The sequence below is a fragment of the Drosophila sulfurigaster genome, chromosome 2L (assembly GCF_023558435.1).
Source record: "Drosophila sulfurigaster albostrigata strain 15112-1811.04 chromosome 2L, ASM2355843v2, whole genome shotgun sequence".
Classification (NCBI taxonomy): Eukaryota; Metazoa; Arthropoda; class Insecta; order Diptera; family Drosophilidae; genus Drosophila; species Drosophila sulfurigaster.
The window spans coordinates 764527-786882 of NC_084881.1; the positions used below are offsets into that span (position 1 = coordinate 764527).

The window sequence follows — 22356 nt, forward strand, 5'->3', positions numbered from 1 at the left end:
TTACTAATGACTAATAGATATTTCCATCGATTGGATTTATGGCCAGCATGAGAGCAAGGTTTTGATCGCGGTTGTTCTAGAGCTTTTGCCGATTCGAACCCGTTATACGTTCGTATTGTTAGCGTTTGCGCAGCTCTCGAATTATGATGATTCAAAAATGTATATATAGCCTCTAGTTCTGAGCGCTAGTTCGTTGCTGGTGAAATAAGCACTTACCAGCAGACCACCATTACTTACAAAGTGGCACCTAGCAACTCGTTCTTTATTTTCCGTACACCTCCAGTTCTGCAGGGTATATATATATATATATATATATATATATATATATATATATATATATGAATCTTAAATATACATATATAATATATAGAGATCAAGTTTTTGCATCTCTCGAGCATTATTTTTTGTAATATTGTTTGGTTTTAAATAATACACAGTAGATTCCGGTTATAGCGACTTTTAAGGGACTGACGATTTTACGTCGTTATACCCGGAAGACGCACTAACCGAAAGGAGCAAAACAAATTTTTTTGTTGGTTGTCATGTTCGTAATAGGTTTTTAAAGATAATACAAATTAATTTTTAAACAAAACAAAAAACTTATAAATTTAATTTAATAGCATGGTTTTTCCATAATAAATCGTATACCTGCATGTTCCTTAGCATAAGCTAAGGCGTCAGCTAAAACTAACAGAGAGTAGTGAGAATGTAAGAACCTTCGTGTCGCTCCTACGAACACAAGCAAGACTGCCGATCACTGATAAATGCATACATTTCTAACAGCGTCGTTTGATACTTAAATTTGTTGGCATTATTTCGCTGAATTTTTTTTTTTCGGTTGAATTGTGAAAAATTTTGTCTGTATAAGCGGTTTGTCGCTAAAAGCGGAGACGTACTAAGCGGAGGCCCTTTCATATAAGTTTGTATGGGGACCAACCAAGCCATCGAGTTTTCGTCGCAATAACCGGACGGAGTCGTTATAACCGGATTCCACTGTATTTATTTTTATTGTTGTCCCGATTCACAATGAAAAATAAAACACGACTGCATACGCCGACGTTCGATTGCGATTGGGTTAGTCGTACAAAATCGGACCTACATACATATGTGAATCATTCTACATTCCTTTGTTTTTGATATTCAATTAACAGAAGGAGCACAAATGATGTGAACCATATTTTTATTGAATACTATATAGAAAGATATAATAATTTTGTGCCAATGGGAAATTTATATAACTTGCAGAAGAAGGCATCTGAGACCCATAAAGAATTGTATATATATTCTTGATCAGCACCAACAAGCGAGACGTCCCTCCATATAAATACATAGATCTTGGAAACTATAATATACAGAGCTATACGCCAACTTCTGCCCCGCAAATCGACAAAAATCGAATTAAAAGCGTAATTTAGAAGCGATTTTTAGTGTATACATCAATAACTCCAGTATCTACGATTCTTCGAAATTTGGTTTCGATGTCAGATAATTTGTATTTATTTATTTATTTATTCTAGAGTTATTTCAGAAATACTATTATACGGCTAAAAACGCATACTGCAATCGGGTCTTAGCTTTGCTTTGGATGTCGCTGGTATATTTATATTTATATTGGTATCTATGTATGTATGTATACTATAACACAAAAGTACTGAAAATTCTTTACATTGCACTATGGGCAAAAAGTCCCGAATTGCGGCATTTTTACCATTTTTGAAGATACAACCATGAAACTTTGTACATATACCTAAAAACATAAAGATCGAATTTCGGATTTTTTCTTTTTTTCAATTGGACCACGCCTTTCTTCCCGCCCACCTTACCATAAGGTTATAATTTTCGATTTTTTTTTTTCTAAAAATTTGTTTTAAAATATTTGAATGTAATATATTTAATAAAATTATACTAAATTTATTAAATTAATATATATAAGGCTAGTTGCCTTAGTTTTATTATAATATAGTAAGTTATAACGTAAGTTTAAGATAATATAAGTTTAAGATAATTGATTATTGATAATTTTAATACTGCTGAATACTACGACACGCACGGCTGTTCTGCTTTACTGCTGTTCTCGACTACTGCTCTCCTTGTGCTGCTGCTCTACTCGTACTGCTTGTTCCTTCTGTCGACTCCGATTTCTGCTCACGCCGGCTACTCGATACTTCTTCACGTCGACCAATCGATATCTGCTCATACCGATATATCGATGTCCATTCACACCGACTCATCGCCCTTTCCATCTTACATTCGGCCACCCTGATTCAGTCATCAGCCTCTGATGACCAGGCTTCTTCGTTGACCTCAGCATAACGCCATAGCTTCATGTTGTCGACGCTTGTAGCGGTATTAATAGGCCCTTCTGTGTTACCAACTTTACGCACCTCATATCGCCCGCTACGCTTCATTTTCGTGACTTCATATGGCCCCAGATATTCGCTAGCTAGTTTCCTACCAGCCACAAACTGCGTACGGCGAATGGCAACGAGATCTCCCTGCTTATAGCCTTGTTCATTCTTCCTGTTTTATCAAACGCTTTTTGTAGTTATCCTGCGCATGCTGTATTTCATCTTTCGCTTCTTGCCGAGTCTTCTGTCGCTCCTCGTCGAAACTGTTGTACATTTCGTCATCTAGCATCTGTAGAATTCTGCAATCGGCATCATTTCTCATCTTAACGCCAAACATAAGTTCGAATGGTGAGCGTTTCGTTGACTTGTGCGTGGTACCATTGATGACTCGCTGCACCTTTGGTACAAACTTAAACCATTTGTCGGGCTTATCTGCAGACAGCTTTGAGATTATGGATAAAATTGAGCGATTAACGCGTTCGACTTGGCCGTTTCCTCTTGGGACTCCGGTGGTGCTCCAAATGTGTTCGATTCCATTCTCCTTAACATACGACTCAAATGCAGCTGAAGTAAATGCCGATCCACGATCGCTAATGATTCGGCAAGGATTTCCGAAAACGTCGGACCAATTCCTCAGCTTCTGCAGAACTTCCTCACTGCTCGTGGTTTTAGTTGGATACAACCAGACAAATTTTGTGAAGCCATCCACAATTGCAAAATGTGTTTATACTGCTTGGTCGTTACATCCATCTTTTGACAACAACTAGGCGGCTAGCAAAATTAGATGTGGACTGCCGAATTACGCCTGTATCCAGCCACTCATTGATTTGATGTTTTACTGCTTCAGCCTCGCTAACAGCAATTCGACTGGGTGCCTGCCGAAAAAGCATAATGTTGGCATCCGGCACGATCTTGAGTTGAATTGGGTACTCAGCTGTTTTCTTCATCGCATTGAAATTGCCAATCATTGTTTCCATTAACTGATTTGATTCTACAGTTTCCTTTTCGCGTGCCTCACGCTCGGCGGTGTCGCGCTCCTGGGCGATCTGCTCTGATATGGCTTTCTCCTCGGCGAGAATCTTGTCGAAGTTCTTCTGCTTCTTTTCTAGTTCGAGCACCTTGGTGCGCTGTGCTTCCATCTCAATGATCGCATCCTCCAGCTCTGATTGGATCTTCTTTTTGCTCTTGTCCAGGCGATCGTTTTGCGCCATCAGCTCCTTGACCTGTCGCTCCAGCGCCTCAATATCCTTGTTGAGTCGCTCCTTGCCCTCTTCGAGTTCCTTGGCCAGTTCGCGTCGCAGTTTCTCGGCCTTGCTGCGCGCCACCTTCTCTGCCTCGAGATCCTCTTGAATCTCGGCCAGCTGCGACTCCAGCTCACGCTGTGCCTTCTGTGCGGTGGCTTTCGTGGCCGACTCCTCGTAGACAACATTCATGTTAGGTGCAGCCTTGCAGTTTCTTGACATGTGCCCGTTTTCGTTGCACCGAAAACACTTAACCTCACTCTGGCAATCTTTTCGAAGGTGCTCGTTTGCGCCACAATTAAAACAATGCTGCTTCTTCTCAGTTTTAGGCTGTGCACTGTATTTGTTTTTGCTTGGCTGATTTTGTCGCTTCTCTTCTTTCTCATTCGTTTGGTTACTTTCATAGACCTCATACTTTTCTCTCAATTCTTTAAATGATGAACATCCGTACAAAGTGAATTTAAAGTCGCTTTTGAGATTCAAGCCATCTACAACGTACTTTATCACTGACTGTATGTCTATAACTCCACGCGCAGCAATACATTTCATTTGCAGCAGGTAATCGTGAAAATTTTCGTCTTTGCGTTTCACACGCTCAGCTAATTTTCTATTAATTTCGGCGCTTGACACATTTCCTTAGCAAATTCTTCAATCAACTTTGTTCGCAATGTATTATATTCGAACACTGCAGTTGACTCCAGAAATAGTGCCGCTGTACGAGTCATCTTGGCGCGCGCTTGGACATATTTCTGCTTATCACTGAGTCCGTATGCGTCTGCGTTCAACTCAAAGTTTTGAAACCATGCCACCACTTGCATACTATTTCCATCAAACTCGGGTATAATTTTTGCAAAATTTTCCACTACCAGCTTTCCTTCATCTTTTTGTGTTTCGTCAGCTCGGATTTTCAAGGTTAACAGCTGTACTAGCTGCTGCAGCATTTCATTATTTTCGGTCATTATATTCATTTCTGCATGTGTGGTTTTGCTCTCTTTCTTCTCAGCTTTATTCTCCATCATCTTTACGCTTTTTCCAGCTTCTTTTTCTTCTGCTATCCTCTGGCGCGATCGCAACGAGTATTGTTGTCTCGCTTGCACTACTGGCGGCTTTTTGCTTTGCTTTTGCTCTGTTTTTTTCGAATTTGTTCCACTCATATACACACATACAGCTCTAACGGTGCTTTTTTTCAAGAATTTCACAACCGCTTGCAATTTACGTATGTATGTTGTTTTTTTGACGAGCCTTCTAATTCTGCTGCTGCTGCTTTGGACGATTCTGTTGTTGTTGTTGGACGAGCCTTTTAATTCTGCTATTTTTTTGGACGAGCGTTTTACTTCTGTTGTTTTTTTGGACGAGCGTTTTACTTCTGTTGTTTTTTTGGACGAGCGTTTTACTTCTGTTGTTTTTTTGGACGAGCCCCCAAATATAAGGCTAGTTGCCTTAGTTTTATTATAATATAGTAAGTTATAACGTAAGTTTAAGATAATATAAGTTTAAGATAATTGATTATTGATAATTTTAATACTGCTGAATACTACGACACGCACGGCTGTTCTGCTTTACTGCTGTTCTCGACTACTGCTCTCCTTGTGCTGCTGCTCTACTCGTACTGCTTGTTCCTTCTGTCGACTCCGATTTCTGCTCACGCCGGCTACTCGATACTTCTTCACGTCGACCAATCGATATCTGCTCATACCGATATATCGATGTCCATTCACACCGACTCATCGCCCTTTCCATCTTACATATATTTTTAGCAAATTCACATTTTAAATTTGATTTGGATCCATGCAAAATTAAATCAAAAATTAATTAGAGCCCAATATTATGTTTTGTGACTCCATACCTTGGTGCCCAGTTATTAATTTATTCTTCACAAAGCTTTTCTTCCAACTCCAGGGAACTTTGCCCGAAAATTTCGAGTTCATTATCTCCGCCTTCTTCTACCTGATTATCATTATTGTCTACACATGCTCATGTTATTGGAGGCTCAATATCAGGAGATTCCAAAAGAGCTATAACATCTCTTGGTAGGCTTTTTTATAGTTTAATCTTTGGCCTTCCTTTAGATTTATAGTTGAAAGCAGTGGGTCAGAGGAATCCAATGCTCTATTAAACACATATGATATAGTATTCAGGCGGCTGTTTTTCCTTGCATGAGAAAACATATCGAGTTTGTACAATTTGTTGCGCTCTTCTGACACATTTTCACGGAGAGCCCCTAGAAGAAGTACGGAGGTTTCCATAATTTGGTGCCAATGTAATAGTAACATACTTTATGCAAAATTTGAGACATTGGATACCACTTATAAGTATTAACGTATAAGTACATCAAGTAAAGTATCACTTTAACTTTTGATGGGCATACCTCATACTCACATTATGTAGCAATTAAAATTATATAAAAACTTTTCAAAACGTCATGCAACAATAGCATTGACTTTTCTATTTCATAAACTAGTTCAAATGCTAATTTTCACTTTAACCTTGGTCCTGCCTAAGTATACGTCAATCGTTTACGACAAGACTTTACGCGTGGAACATCATGTTAAGAAACTCAATTATGAACGAGGATGCAAGCCATTGCGCAGGCTTTTCTGCTGCATTTTCGTAAATTAGTGTTATTCAATCCGAAAAACTGAATAAGCTTATCTTTTATTAAGATTTCCTGAACATCACTTAATTCATTTTCATCGATATTTTGCAAAACAAACTGCTTCACAGCAGTTTGTTGGCGGTTGTTTTTGCTCCAGAAATCAAGCAACGTTCAAAAATAAGACGTAAATACAACTGCAACATTGAGTTTTGATTGTTAACAGTTTGGTTAATAACATTCAGCTTTAACATTGCCTCGACCGGCCTAGACGCACTAGTTACACTCCACAGAAACACAAATGCATTTGTTACCAGGGACCTAAAAACACACCAACAACACATTGCACGATTGGACAATATATACATTAGGGCGGGTCAATTTTTTTTCGCAAAAATCGTCCCCCATAATCGGAATTTTTGAAGAATTCTAAGAAAATTTCACCATGAAACCATGTGTCTAAAATGAATTCCTAGTCCACGCCGTGAAGCTTAAAGATTGCACTATGAGGTACATAAGGTATTTCGAGGTATTTAAGACATTTTAATGTATTTAAAAAAAAATACGCATTTTCCAATTATGTTGGAGTCAATTCTGATTCATTTTTTTACAACAAATTTTATAATTTTTTTTTAAATTTATTTAACCTTTAATTTTTTTTTTAATTCAACAAAAAAAAACCAACTAGCCATGTACTGAGCCTCATATAAGAAAGTTGGAGCAATGCGTACGTAACTTTTTAACGAAGTAAGGTATCGGTCTGAAAATTGAAATATATATTCAAAGGCATTTTAAGCAACTAAATAAAAGTGGGCGTGGCATGATAAAAGGCGGAATTTAATTTTATTTTTATTATAAAGTTTATTTGCTTTCCAACAAGTAGGTAATTTTTGCAATTTTGTTGACTTGGAATATAACGTCATCTTATTAGAATCTCAAGTCTTTCCTTGACTCAATTTGAGGAACTTTGGAACGACTTTCTAAGGTCAATGACATAACAGCATCTCGATTCTGTGGCATAACTCGTCGTGAGACATGTGTTAACAACTGCACACATCGTTCGGTGCCCTGGGATAATTTACCAATAGGGACTTATGCTCTTGCCCCCACACCTACGCCACTGCTGTTGGTTGACAAGTTTTACCGCAAAATTAATTATCATTTAAATAATTTGTTATAAGAGGAATGCAAAAAAGCTTCACAAAAGCTTTAATATTACTATATTTCTAAAGCTTATCTTTAGAAAGCTTCTTATATTCTTCTTCTTATATTTCTTTGCAAGCAAATAAACTTTATAATAAAAAATGAAATTAAATTCCGCCTTTTATCATGCCACGCCCACTTTTATTTAGTTGCTTAAAATGCCTTTGAATATATATTTCAATTTTCAGACCGATACCTTACTTCGTTAAAAAGTTACGTACGCATTGCTCCAACTTTCTTATATGAGGCTCAGTACATGGCTAGTTGGTTTTTTTTGTTGAATTAAAAAAAAAATTATAAGTTAAATAAATTTAAAAAAAAAATTATAAAATTTGTTGTAAAAATGAATCAAAATTTGTTGTAAAAAAATGAATCAGAATTGACTCCAACATAATTGGAAAATGCGTATTTTTTTTTAAATACATTAAAATGTCTTAAATGCCTCGAAATACCTTATGTACCTCATAGTGCAATCTTTAAGCTTCACGGCGCGGACTAGGAATTCATTTTAGACACATGGTTTCATGGTGAAATTTTCTTAGAATTCTTCGTAGATTCCGATTATGGGGGACGATTTTCACGATTTTTTGGACAGGAACAAATTGACCCGCCCTAATATACATACATGTACTACAAATTTAGTGCCAATAATTAATATTACATACCTTGACGATTAAATTCCATATTCAAGCTTTTTTGTTTGATTTAATATTTGAATATAAAACTGACAGAAAAAATCACAAATTTTCCCGCCAATTTTTTTTTTTCGAGAGTCCAGACCATAGTCTTTAAATATGAGCGAATAACAAATTACCAACGAAGTCTAAAATTTTTTAAAAATATGTTTCAGTACTCCTTAAGTATTCTAATTCAAAAAAAAAATGTAAAAATGCCGCACTTTGCGACTTTTTGCCCATAGTGCATTGGGAGACCGGTAATTGGGTGTAATAAAATAAAGCTAATTAGTATATGTAAATGTTTTGATGATGATAGCAGGAACTTTTTGAACGGAAAACTAACTTGTTGAGATTTTAGATGCCACTGAGCCGAAATAGTGATGATTTTAAAATCTTCATCACTTTCCACAAATATGATAATATTTAATCTGTTTTGTATTAAAAGGAGTAATGTTCAGGAAAGTTCATTGAACATCGGAAATACAATGTGTGTTTGTCTTCTCGATAATTACATACATATATCAAAATGTGTTAAAAACTGTTAAATACCTCAAATTAACCAGATTGTCGAAAGTTAATATTTGGTTGAAATTAATTTGGCTTCGATTTCTGTAAGCCCATACTGCTAATAGTTAAACTACCCTTATTTATGAACCAATTTGATTTGTTCTTCTACTTACTTTATTTTTGTTTTACTATTTTCTTTCAGCGTGTCGGCTGTGATTTAAAAATAGGTTCCACTAAAAAAATTGATGGTTGTGGCGTGTGTGGGGGTGATGGCAACTCCTGTTCGCAACCGCTATATTACTGGGAATTGGCACCGATGACACAATGTTCTGTCACCTGCGGCGGCGGTAAGTCTTTCAGTCTTTTCAGTTCTTAGGGTTCACATTTCTTATGTACGTATGCATGTATTTATGCATAGTAGCTACAATCTCTCATCGTCAGTCTCCAAGTCGCTAGTCGTATGATGTAAATAAACAAGTGGAATATGTCAAGAACATTACCTCAGGCATTGGCGTGCCTGGAAGCCATTTGTATTATTTTGCCTTATTCACAAAATACTGTTAAATTTATAAGTTTCCAGTGTTCCTTTCCTCACCATAACATACACACACATACAAATGTGACTCCGATATGTAGAGAGGGTGGCAGCTATTGTCGTGCTCATTTACTTTCATTGAATTGGAATTTGTTTCGATTGAATGTTTGCATGGTAATCGAGTGGCAGTTGCTTTCCATTCGCATGCGGCATTACAACCCAAACTTTTTTTCCATTAGTACCAAATTGTTGTTGAAATGTATGCTGAAATGTTCACAATTTTTTATAGTATGAATTATAGTATGAATGAATGAATGATTAATGAACTCTGTGATAGAATATATAAGTATGTAGTACATACTATACTACATATGTATAAACAAATTTCTCGATTAGCCAACATGATTACATTAAACATCAAACAATAATAATAATAATAATAATAATAATAATAATAATAATAATAATAATAATAATAATAATAATAATAATAATAATAATAATAATAATAATAATAATAATAATAATAATAATAATAATAATAATAATAATAATAATAATAATAATAATAATAATAATAATAATAATAATAAAATATATTTGCAGTACTTTACTTAATTCGCAGCACTAGTTATTGCATGAAAACAAAGTTTTTTTTTGATTTTACCACGCTAATATCCGACCTTTAAATTAATAAAAAAAAATCGAATAGCAAGCTCAATTTTGAAGGTATAGCTGATTTTTGATACACACAATAATAACTGCGATCAGATAACAATTTTAGATGTTGATGAACTAATTTTATATGGAAAAAAAATAGCTGCCGCATACCATATTATGGCATATAGTATATAGAGTAATATATACCATATTATGTAGTATATACCATACCATATATACCATTACTCCATGGTGTATTTTAAATGTAAGACTATTTGTCTTTATCTACTTTATGTTGAATTAATTTAAAGAAATATATATATTTTGTTGCTCTTCTAGAAAAAATATTACTAACCAATAATTATTATATAATTGAAATTCATATAAAAACTTTGTAAATCATGAAGCCATTTAGTTGAGCAGCAGTGTATGTTAAAACTGTAATTACTCAACCTACGCGTCAATTGATAACAATCGTGAATAGGAACTAAACTTTCAACTCACATACATTTTTAATGAATGCTGTGCCAGCTCGTTCAGTCATTAGGCCGTCAAAAATTCAAGCAAAAATTATCGGTTTTGTAGCTCAATAAATGTCAACTGCTGATGGGAGGACACAATTCAGCTCAACCATTTGTGGGTTCAATGTGTATTGGGCATTGGAATAGAAGGCATTATGGCGTGGGGCTTGTTAATTCCCGACAATACAATTTACGTCAGCTTGTTTACTTAGCTATTATCCCGACTGTCTGCTGCAAATGGTAAAATCAATTTATGCGTAAATTTTAATTGCAATATCGTTTAGCTACCTCAAGGTAGGTGTTACCACGTGACCATTTCTAGGGAAACAATATTTCCCGTAATTTTATATCATCCTGAGCCCTCAATATGTCTTTAATTACATTTCAGAGGTGGGTAACAAGTCGCCTAAATGACAAGTTCTCACTCTGTGTCCTACAATGGGCGTCATGCTGAGTGCCCATGTAGCCTAATATTCAAACTTGATACTGACTAACTACTCTAATTTAATGCACTTGTAAAAAATAATATATACATAGTTATTCAGTCGAGTGTGCTCGATTGCGAGATTTCCGCTACTCATTTTGAATAAAAGAAAAATAATGCAGTATTATTCTCAAAAAATACTAAAATAAATAAAATATTATATATTTTAAAAGTTGTAAAATCTAACTATTGTCAAAATATTTGCAATAGGCACACATTGAAAATAATTCATGCTAATAGTACCAAGTCTACTACTACTACCTTAACCTTTGTTAACTAATACTTCTTAACTTTTTAAGATACGATAAGACGATCAAAAATGTATCTGCGTTATGCTAAGGTCTTATAATATATCGTCTCACGTGCCATGTCTCTGTCAGGGACCTGACAGTCTTAAGCGACTAAGTGACATTAAAGTTGCACAGCACAGGTTCAACCCCAAGCAGAGCACGAACCTGAGCTCAAACTAGTTAAAAGCCTTTCTGACTTTTATTGATTTTCAAATGCAGCAAATAGTCGGTTGTCTGCTGGAAAGTCATTTTGAATTTGAGTATATATTGAAAACAAGAAAAATAAATGCAGTCGAGAGTTTTTGCTCTAAGATACCCATTAATACCCGTCAATACAAACAATTGGACTTGTGTGACTAGTTATGTTTCTTAAAGGACTTCGAAATTTTGTATTTAATTGAAACCATCAAAATCATAGCTTTAAAATTACTCTTGATATGCTGACGTAAGTATATACACTTGAGGGGGTATATGATATGTCTTCCTCTACATATTACATACATTTCTTCTTGGCATATATTCAGAGAAATATGATAATTATATGAATTAAAGCTCAGATTTGTTGTACAGGATATATTTTAGTTAGAATACTCTCGACTGTTATACTTGTGTTCTTTTTTACCAGCTTTGCAATAATTTTATTTTTTCTCTTCTCGTTTTTGAACGCTATAGGTTACAAAATGTCTCGCCCTATATGCAGGAACCGTCTCACTGGCGCTGATGTCGATGAGACGCTCTGCAGCGTTGCTAATCGCCTCGAGCCATCAGTGGTGCCATGTAATACACACAGCTGTCCGCCGCGGTAAGTAGAGTCCTCGGGTGACAGATCCCCAAGCACTCCCTCTTCTATTCCAAAGACCTAATGCTTCGTGTTTAATGTTCGCTTACTCCACCTGGCCAGCTATCAATTTAAACGGCGACGGTTATCGTGCTCACGTTTTGATTGCCTACCCCGTCTCTGTTATCGTTCCATAGACGTTGAGGCTGAGCATGTAATTGCGCTTGGCTCTAGGGTTTTACTCGTGTCTGTCTCTTCGTCCCTTAGTCACTATTCCCCACCACGTACCAATACTGCCTCCGCTTATTTATCGGTTTGTGACATTTTCCAATTGTACCATATCAACGCAAGTTGAACTAAGCCAAACCAAATATTTTGAGCAAATTTCTCAAATATCTTGCACCCAATGCATGGAGCGGTAATCGCTTTATTTGATTCATACTTTTTGTGGTATTAAACCGACGCCGACGCTTACGAAATAGTAATTATTTAAATTTACTCTTCTTAATTCACTATTAGAAGTTATCTTTTATTTTTTGGACAATTGTATTATTAATTTATTATTATACCTGTCACTTATATGATAGAAAGGTAGTTAACTATGTGTCGACAGAAAATGATAATCTGGTATATTTTGTACTCTATGGATGGTATATCAATATTCCAAATTAACATTTCGGTATGTCTCATTAGTCTTATTATTTTTTTTTTTGTAATTATTTTATTATCTCATAGTCGATCACACTGTACTGTAGTCCTCTTCCCCAGTTTCTCAGTTTAACATTTTTGGTTGACTTTCTATAGTTGGCGGTAAAAAAAAATAAGTTAATTAAAATAACTATTCCGTTGTTTTATCTCAGATCATTAATTGGAAGTCATTAAATTTTCTTTCACTCTACTCGAAGTTTTCATTTTCGTAATTAAATAATTTTTTTAATTTTTAATTTAATTTTTTTTTTTTTTTGATTTTTAAAACGTTAACAAGTGAAAGCTTCAGAAAGGTTGAGCAGAGGGTTTTGCTAAACAGGATTATTTATTAGCTCGTTTCTTTTTTATTTAGTTATATCAAGTCGATCCTTATAGCAAATTGACGTTAAATCATATATTTTTCTGAAAAGAAGTTAAATTTACGCTAAAACATTCAAAAGGAAATCGTGACAATCCACCCGTGAAAATACTCTCTCAAATAATTGGATTTTGGTTCGCCATTGCAAAGAGGCAACCTAACTCCAAAAGTACCCAAAAATGCTTTTTATAAAGAATATGTCCGCTCTGTAACCCCTTGACATTAAGAGCCATGTACGAAGGCATGTCGAGCATTCCTTTTCAGCAGAATATTAGAGACGAGCAACTAAGCAGAATCTTGTTTTCGAATTAACTTAGTCGATATGCTGGTATTTACATTTTATAGTATATTAACAAGTAGTCTAACCACTTATTTTCGCCTTCCGCAGTTGGATAACTGACGATTGGAGTGCCTGCAGTCGTCTTTGTGGACACGGTTACCGAGAACGGATGGTTGTCTGCGCTGAGGCGACCAACGGCATCAAGACGAGGGTAAGTGTTTTGAGACTGCTATGGTAGTCAAAAGGTGTACGAAAGTGGCTATTATCATCAGGTTGCCACCTAAATTTGAACGTTCTTCATTTTCCATTTAAAGCGGCAACTGAGTTACACTTGTGTTATTATTATGTTTTTTGCTAACACTTTTTCTGTTTTTTTTTTTGTTTTTCTCTACCTTGACGTGGCTATGACTTTGCGTTTTATGGTAACAGGTTGCAGATATTATGTGTCGAACTCTGAAGCCACCAACACAAGAGACGTGCATTATAGAGGAGTGTCCGCATTGGGAGGTGGAGGACTGGACTGGAGTAAGTACTACCAACAATAACTAATAATAGCGTAAAAATAATGCGAGGGATCCAAGGTAGGAGAAATATGACAGAGAGGTATGGTGATTGAAGGTTGAAATGACCAAGACTTAGACGTTGACGAAGCAATACAGTGAACAAAATATTTTTTTCATGTTTTTGTTTTTCAGCGATTTATAAAGTTAAATTTAGAAAAAAATTAAGTTTTGTATTTTATGTTAAAACACTAATTTATGTAGAACAAACTGTTGGATTTAAAGGAAAAATCTGGTTTTTCAACCAGTGTTCAGGCCCATATAGCTCGATATCTATCGTCTCCTTCTTTTTTTGCTCTTTCATTACCTAGTGTTCCGTTTCATGCGGACAAGGTATTCAGATGCGTGGTGTGGAATGTAAATCCACAGATGGCAGCCTAAGTGCCAAATGCGACCCCTTGACCAAGCCAGGCGGCATGCAGCAGTGCTCAATTGGTATACGTTGCGCTAGAGGAAGTAGTGGTAACGACAATGGAGCAGGCGGACTTAATAATGGCGGTGGTACCATCATTGTTGGCAGCAGCCGATCTTTGAACGAGGTAAGTGGCTAGTAAGAGAGTGGTAATAAAGTTTATTCTGAAGCGATTCTGTTACTCGCGTGATACATAGCATTCGGACCGTCATAATGATGGATCTGATCTCTATGACGATGATGATAAAGATGAAGATGACGATGATGACGTTGAAGACACTGATTCTGGACAAGCCACCGACACTGATGATGACGAGGGCTTATCCTATTCCGATCAGTCAATACATTATGCACATCTCACCCAAAATAGAATGCATCATGAGATCGCAGAGGAGCCGCTCACCATGCGACTAATGAGCTCTACCAATAACTATAACAATGCTAAAGTCGCGGCGAATGAAGAAACAGATGTTCCATCATTAGACCCAACGTAAGTATGCCAAGTCATATTAAAATAATATGTAAAGAAAACGATAATTTTAATTTATTGGAATTCGATTAGATAAGTCAAGTATTGTATTTAAGCAAAATATGAGCAGAACACAGTTCCAAAAAAACTATTTGTTTCACAAATGACCAACCACTCGAATTTCTCTTTAGGGTGCCATATACAATTTTTCCAACATTTTGACTAACGACAGTAATGAAATACTCCATTCGTTAATCCGGGTTAGTACATAGTTTTCAATTTGTGAGTTTAATATAAAAAATCAATGCTTTCGTAAATATCTAGTAAAAGAAAAACCCTTTAATGGTTAGAAACATATTTCTCGCATTTTTTATAAAATTATATAAAGATACAAAAAAAATTAACAAGCCACAGTCGAGTTTGCTCGGCTGTAAACAAAAAGTTAGAGGATAAATGACAGAATATCGTATATTTTTAAGCATTAAACTAAAATCCTGCGTCTAATTAAATTGAATACCCCTTTTAGTTTTGCCAGTATACTGATTGAAAGTTGTAGGTTGAAATAAACTGTGATTATGTTGGAGCAAATCTTTGGGCTCTATGGAATTGGCTTGGTTGGTACTTGGTGGTTGAGATTTTTGTGTGACACTTATGCTACATTTGAAGACAGTTTACTATTTATTAATTTTTCGCTTCATTGACTTTAGAAAGTTTGTTGGCTGTCGCTCTTGAATTAGTCAAGTAGTTGGTGCATATTTTCAAAACTACCTCATTTACAAATATGTAGGTAATATTTTGTGGTTTTTACTATTATTTTTCGGTGATTAAGAAATATGTATATTACCTAGGGTTATATCAAATTTAAGATATACTCAAATCATTGGCGCTTTAATACCCGATGTACATTTCATATTGAAAACAAGTAAGAAAGCTACAGACGAGTGTGTTCGACCGCAAAATATTGCGGTATTATTTTCAAAACATACCAAAAATAATACAAAATACTAAAAATATATTTCATTATTCAATTTTATTGATTTGCGGGGACGGAAGTGGGCGTAGCACAAATTTCAAACAAACTTGATTAGCGTGCAAACATAACAAAAAAAAATTATAGCTATATCTCTTACAGTCTCTGAGATCTAGGTGTTCATACGGACAGACGTCTCGGTTGCTGATCTAGAATATATGTATTATATATACTTTATAGGGTCGGAGATGCCTCCTTCTACCTGTTACATACATACATTTCCTGCCGGCACAAAGTTATAATACCCTTCTACCCTATGGGTAGCGGGTATAATGAGCAGCAAAATTCGGGATAAATTAAAAACTAGCGGCTAGCGGGAATTATAGCTATTTTCAAAACAAAACTGAACGGAACTTTAGTTTTTTAAAAACATCTGGTGCCTTCTTGTATTTTTATGTTTTACGAACCCTCACTTTAATAACTTTCAGTATTTTTGCATTGCTATGTTAAAAACATCGATATGCCAAAATATCTCTACATTTTTATCGATTTTTACTAGTTCATGTTATCATGACCATATAGGTATTCCACAATTTCCAAAATGCTCGTGTGTGACAATTAAAATGCCCAAGATTTATAAACAAAAACCGCGTTGGTTGCAAGATCCCGTGTTACAGGATTGGTTAACTCTAGATGCGGTCGATGATCAAAAATGCTTTCGAAAATATTACAAATCCAAGACAAACATCCAAAACAAGTCTTCGTCATCTGCGTTTTCACAGACGAGCAAAATAACGTTTGTTCCGTCTCTTTCTGCAAAAACCTGCCAGCAAGAGGCGGCATTGTCTTTATTTATATACATATATGCACATATATCTTTATATGTATATTGCATTGTCTTTACCATTTATATACATATATTAATATACTAAATATTAATAAATGAATCAAAATAAAATTATTGTTCTACTAACGTAGCTTTATATTTTGGCTATTATCCTAATTTTCTGGCGGTTTCTAGTATTTTTCATATATTTTAGCTTTTTTATGACCAGAAGAGCTGGCAACACTGATAGGCAGTCATCTAGCTAGAATATAATCTTTCTAATCAATATTGTATACGTATGTACATATGTACATGCGCATGTATGTATGTATTTGTATACATTTCATACTTGGCAGACACACTTGGCCGTCTCTCGCTCGACGCCATCAAGTCCAGACTTCTTGACGCCGAAAATTCTTGGACCCTGTAACTATAACGACCACAAGGATATCCGCTGACAACGCGCCAGATACATATGTATAAAACAAACAACATAAAGTAACAAAGCTACAATGAAGTGTGCTCGACTATAATATACCCGCTTTCGAGAATTAAATTCTCTGTTGAGATAAATCTTTGTAGTATATGTATGTATATGTAAACTATCATATCATATTCGAATAACATTAAATTATATCGTTTAACAAACACTAGCATAAGAATTTCACTACTCAGTGGGATAGCAATATTGAGAGGTACCAAATCTAAAACAAACTTTCAAAACTTTATTATTTGCCACATGAGCTACTGAAGTCGGCTTTACTCGGAAAATCAAAGATTATCATAATCCAAGTAGTTTCTTGTGAAAGTACATACATACATACATAACTATTTATTGTTGGCGCCAATTTAATGCGCATGCTGTGGTGCAGATGGTTCTCTGACTATAAGCAGCAAAAATTTGACTACAAATCAATAAATGAGGACACGTTGACACATAGGGGGATGTTGCCTAGAATTTACCCGCATATCATTCGCAATGAGTGTGAGATTTGTCTGTGATAATCTGTGAAATGTGACAGGATTTCACTATTAATGCGTCAAGTTAAGCGGAGTTAGAAAAGCTGCAGTAGCCAGGGATTGACTTTGATGGTTCAAAGGTTCAAGTTTATAAAAAAAAATGGCAATGTTGTAGGGACTATATCATAATTAGAATTCTAAATTAACTTAGGCATTTTTTGCATCGATTAAATATCATATAACCTAATACATAATAAAGTACTTATTACTCCGTTTGAACTGGGAACTTCCTAGTGGGAAGTAGAGGATGGGCGGCTAATATCGATGGACGCTATCGAGCCACAATCGATAGCAGTAGACACATTCGATAGTGGCCCAACCACAATCGATGGTGCTGGCGTCCCACATTGTTCCGTGTAAAATCGTCAGTAATTACGAAAAGACAAAAATATATGCATCTCAGGTGCAGACAAGTTGGACTGCGATTGCACTAGCATAGACTTTGAAAAGGATTATGTACCAGATAGGTGAAATATTAAAAAAAAAAGTAAGATTGCATGCCTGGAAGTATTACCAAAGGTCAGACGACGAAAAGCTTGCGAAATGCCTTGATTGCGGCAAAGAATACAAGACAACCGGCAATACGTCGGGCGATATTGTCGGCGACAATCGAAGGCTCCAACGATACTATTGATGTCGCAAATTTGACTATCGTCGAATGTCAACGGCTCATACTATCGATAGTTCTCCACTTCCACTGGGAAGCATCATTAAAAATTTCCGATAATTGAACCTTCTACCGCATGACTAATGATGCGTACACGATTATAAAATGTGGCCATATTTCGCTTAATATATTGGTATATTATTATTCCAATTATACTCTATTTAGACCAAGTGCATATGCTTCAATAGTCTAGTTCTATGATGTAAATGTTTACACCAAAACTGCATTACGCGAACAGCTTCGATAAATCGATAAATCTGACAGGAAGAAGAATATTAAAGGCAATTGAAGGAAATCTACCGAAAAATAGCAAGTTAATATATATTATATTATGCGACTCTGAGGGCATTCAAAAATTATAAGTATACATAAGTTTTTTTTTATTATTTATCAATTAACTCTACTTATTTCCGATTTACATCATAATAAGCAACTCGCTCTCCAATTATCATATTTCTAACAATGTGGTCAAATTAGTCGTCTTGGTGATTTTCTTAAAACATTTTTTAGACCCCTGCCTATTTCTTTTCTTTTTTTCAACTTTGGTTTTTATATTACTTAAGATTTGTAAAAATTTACAATAATTTTAAAGCTTTAATATATTTAATACGGCCACATTTTTAGAGTCATTGCCGCTTGATCAATGATGCGGCTCTATTAGCCGTAACTCTATTACACACAGTCGCTTAGGGAATGATTCGGCGGAAAGTTACACTTAATGGAAATTTCTATGATGCAGCTCAGTCTTAGCAGGGTATTACACACTTTGCAGCCAAAAAAATTATTTTAAAATGCTTTGCAATTAAAAAGAAAAGCAAATTGACAGAGGCATAAAAAAATGTTTAAATAAAATCGCAAAAAGGCGATTGATTTAACGACGAGCAATTTACAAAAAAATTTAATATAATTTATAAAAACTTATACTTTTTGAATACCCTCAGAGTAGCATAATTTATGAAATTACTCATTTTTGGTTGATATGTTTATATTGTCTTTGATATTCTTCTTTCTGCAGTTTACTTTTGATTACTTTTCCAAACTTAAGCAGCTATTCGTCATATCGGCAAAGCATTTGTCGCCAACAGAATTAGAAGATGCGTTCGAAACCAATGTTTAAAAAAACTGCAGTCGAAGTAGCAGAAGTCGCAATATTTTTGCTTTTCACTACTTCGACTGCGAGTGACTTCTTAAAATGAACAGTTGCTTCTGCTACTGCTTCTGAACAAATCAGAAGTCGCAGTCGAAGCAAAAGCAGAAAACGATCGCCGACGAGAAGCGAATCAGCAGCAGCAGACGCCGTGTTTGAAAATTTTTGATTTTTCTTTGCTGCTGCTTTCGATTCTGCATGTCGCCACATGTCGCAGTCGCGACTACTGTCGCGTCTGAATTTTTCTGCTTATACTGTTTGATTCTTGTGCATCAGTGTCAATTGAAAAGTATTTTGAAAATAACGTTGATGAAGGCATAGCTACATGTAAAACATGTAAAAAAAAAAATTTTTTTAAATAATAGACTTTCAAATATAAAAACACATTCATTCAAGATGACGAAGATTTTGAAAGTTTATTTTGAATAATATTGTGTTTTATGAAAAAAATGAATTAAAAAAAAAAAACAATTCTCAAACTGTTTAATTTATCTGAATACAGGGAGAGCAAAAAACAGCATAAACAGCAAAGTAAATCTCGACAGTAGTCGCGACTGCGACATACATGTATATACATGTATAGCGACTTGCAGAATCGAAAGCAGCAGCAAAGAAAAATTAAAAATTTTCAAACAGCGACTGCTGCTGCTGGCGACTTGCAGAAGTGGAGCAGTCGCTGCTGCTTCGAATTGCGTTGCTTCGCGAAAGCATCAGCAAAGCAAAATCAAAATTTTTTACACGGCGTCTGCTGCTGCTGATTCGCTTTTCGTCGGCGATCGTTTTCTCCTTTTGCTTCGACTGCAGCTTCTGATTTTTTCAGAAGCAGAAGCAGAAGCATAATCACATGAAATGAAACTTGCTGCAGTTTTTTAAACACTGTTCGAAACCGTTTATCAGGGTTGACAATTTTATTCTGTACATGAATATATCTCAGAACTCTATTGACGCACTGCACCATACGTTCCCATACACCTCCTTCAGATGGTTTGGATGGACAATTGAATCCCACGGGAAGTCACTTCTTGTCTTGGTCGAAAACTTCATCGCATTTCTTGGCCTCTCGGTTGGCCCAATGAAATTCTCTCCCTTGTCCAACTGGTCCTCGACGACACATAAAATTTCGCACTGCAATTATACAGGCATCCGTCGACAGGTCATATAATATCTCCAGATGAATAGCTCTTGATGTCAGGCATGTAAACAAGGCATCTCTTCTCCTTCCGGTAATGGTGTATCATCACCTCCGTTAATATGTGCCATTGGAAAAGAATAATCGGCCTTCTTGAGCTCTAAGGCACGCATAGGGTTGCATCCACTCTGCCATATGTTCGCAAGATCTCGTATTCATCCAAATACGGTGCCCATTCTCATTTGTCGCTTCTCCCAGCGACCGATTCCTTGTTGTATCCATCACCGTCACGCCATTGAAAACGTTGTGCACATCTATCCTGTGTTTGTTAAACGATTTGGTGAAACATCTCCTTGATATCGCCGCAGACGTCCTTAGCTCCTTCTCTGAAGTGAAGAGAACGGCTGATAACCGATTGTAGTGTTGTGGACCCTTGTCTAGCACCGAACTTAGCGACTAATCGTCAACTTTCGCAGCTGCGTCGAAGAGCAGTCCCTAATTTATTGGGATTCATCACACTAAAGTGTGGCAAATACCATAGCTTGTTTTCGTTGACTAAATGTATATCGTTATGCTCCAAGCGCCGAGCGGATCCTTTATTAAAGTAATCATTCATAATTTGCATAATTCATTTTTCTTGCAATATTCACCAGTCTCTTTAACGCCATATCGTAGCTCCGTGTCGTTGCGCTTCCATAAAAGTCCTGTCTGGACTGGAGACTGGAGACTCTGCTCGAGTCTCACCGAGGACTCTTCGAGATTCTTTTGCGCTCTGGTGTCGGTGCTGGATGCAACGTCCGATGCGAACTTCTCTTAAAAATTCTCCATCCTGAAGTACTCAGCTACTGTGTCATCCTGACGCACAGAAAGATGGCATGACATCGGTGAAGACACTCGTCTGCAATCCTTTGTTGGACCATAGACCAGTCACCCCAGCTTGGTGGCCGATGCATAAGGCCTGTTTGCAGCGAGTAGTCTACTCTCTATTAACCATCCTAAATGATACAGTCCAATCAAAATCTTCGGCACTGCATCATCGAATATCTTAATTGGAAGACGCTCATTAGGATCAACTCCTTGCAAGTCTATTCGATGCAAGGTCTGCATCGGTGTACTTAGATTCCGCACTGCATGTACGTTCTAAAATCGTAAAGCTGGTGTTTTCTTGCTCCGCCGATTTGTAGATCGACTAAAGTTGCGGGTTCTCTGGCAGATCTACCTCCAAACCAATTTGTATTTAGCTGCCGTCGCTCTCCAGTTAGGTTTAGTTCTCTCCTTAATTCGTCGACGATCATCGAAACGGATGAACCTTCGTCGAAGAGTGCATACGTATTTACCATTCAATAGCCGACTCCGTATAACGTGACTGGCAGTACACGAAAGAGCAATCGTTGCCGACTTAGGTCGACGCAGCTATTCCACTCCATGTACAGCTCTCGGCGGTGTCTTTCGAGCCGATTTTCTACTTTGGCTCTCACTTCTCACTTCTCACTTCTGTTTTCGTTTACTGGTTGCGGCGTTCTCATGGAGGAATTCCACGTTTCGTGCAGCAACCTGTGATGTCGTTTCCATCCACCTGATTCTTGTTGTCTGCACGGCAACTCCTGATCATGTGGCCATCCCTCAGGTACGAGAAACAAAGACAATGTTCACGTACAAGACGCCATCGAATCGATGAATAGGCCTTCTTCAATTCCCATCGCATATTGAGCATTGCTTGCTCCAACGATGCTCCTGTCGGAATGTATTTACATGAAGCAGCCGACGTTTCGTGTCCTTTATCTCGACGTCAGTTAATGTGCACACAAAATTTGCAAATTCAGTGAGCCATCTACTCAAAAGCGTGACAGTTGGATTAACTTGTAGAGTACTGGCACGACTTGCTCACTCAACTCTCCTTCCTGTTGGCAACTTTGCGACCAGTTTCTCCATTAGCTTCGGGTTGGTCAAATGGATTTCTCCATTTGGTAGCG

General features: G+C 36.4%; 1 protein-coding gene across 1 annotated transcript in view; it reads left to right on the top strand.

Moving 5' to 3' along the window:
• The window catches only part of LOC133838740 (protein madd-4), a 96461-nt gene that overhangs the window by 28677 nt on the left and 45428 nt on the right, over positions 1-22356 (top strand). Inside the window, 6 exon segments of the mRNA XM_062269967.1 lie at positions 8772-8916; positions 11732-11861; positions 13292-13394; positions 13613-13708; positions 14055-14282; positions 14353-14645. Of these exon segments, the coding sequence (XP_062125951.1) occupies positions 8772-8916; positions 11732-11861; positions 13292-13394; positions 13613-13708; positions 14055-14282; positions 14353-14645 (995 nt within the window).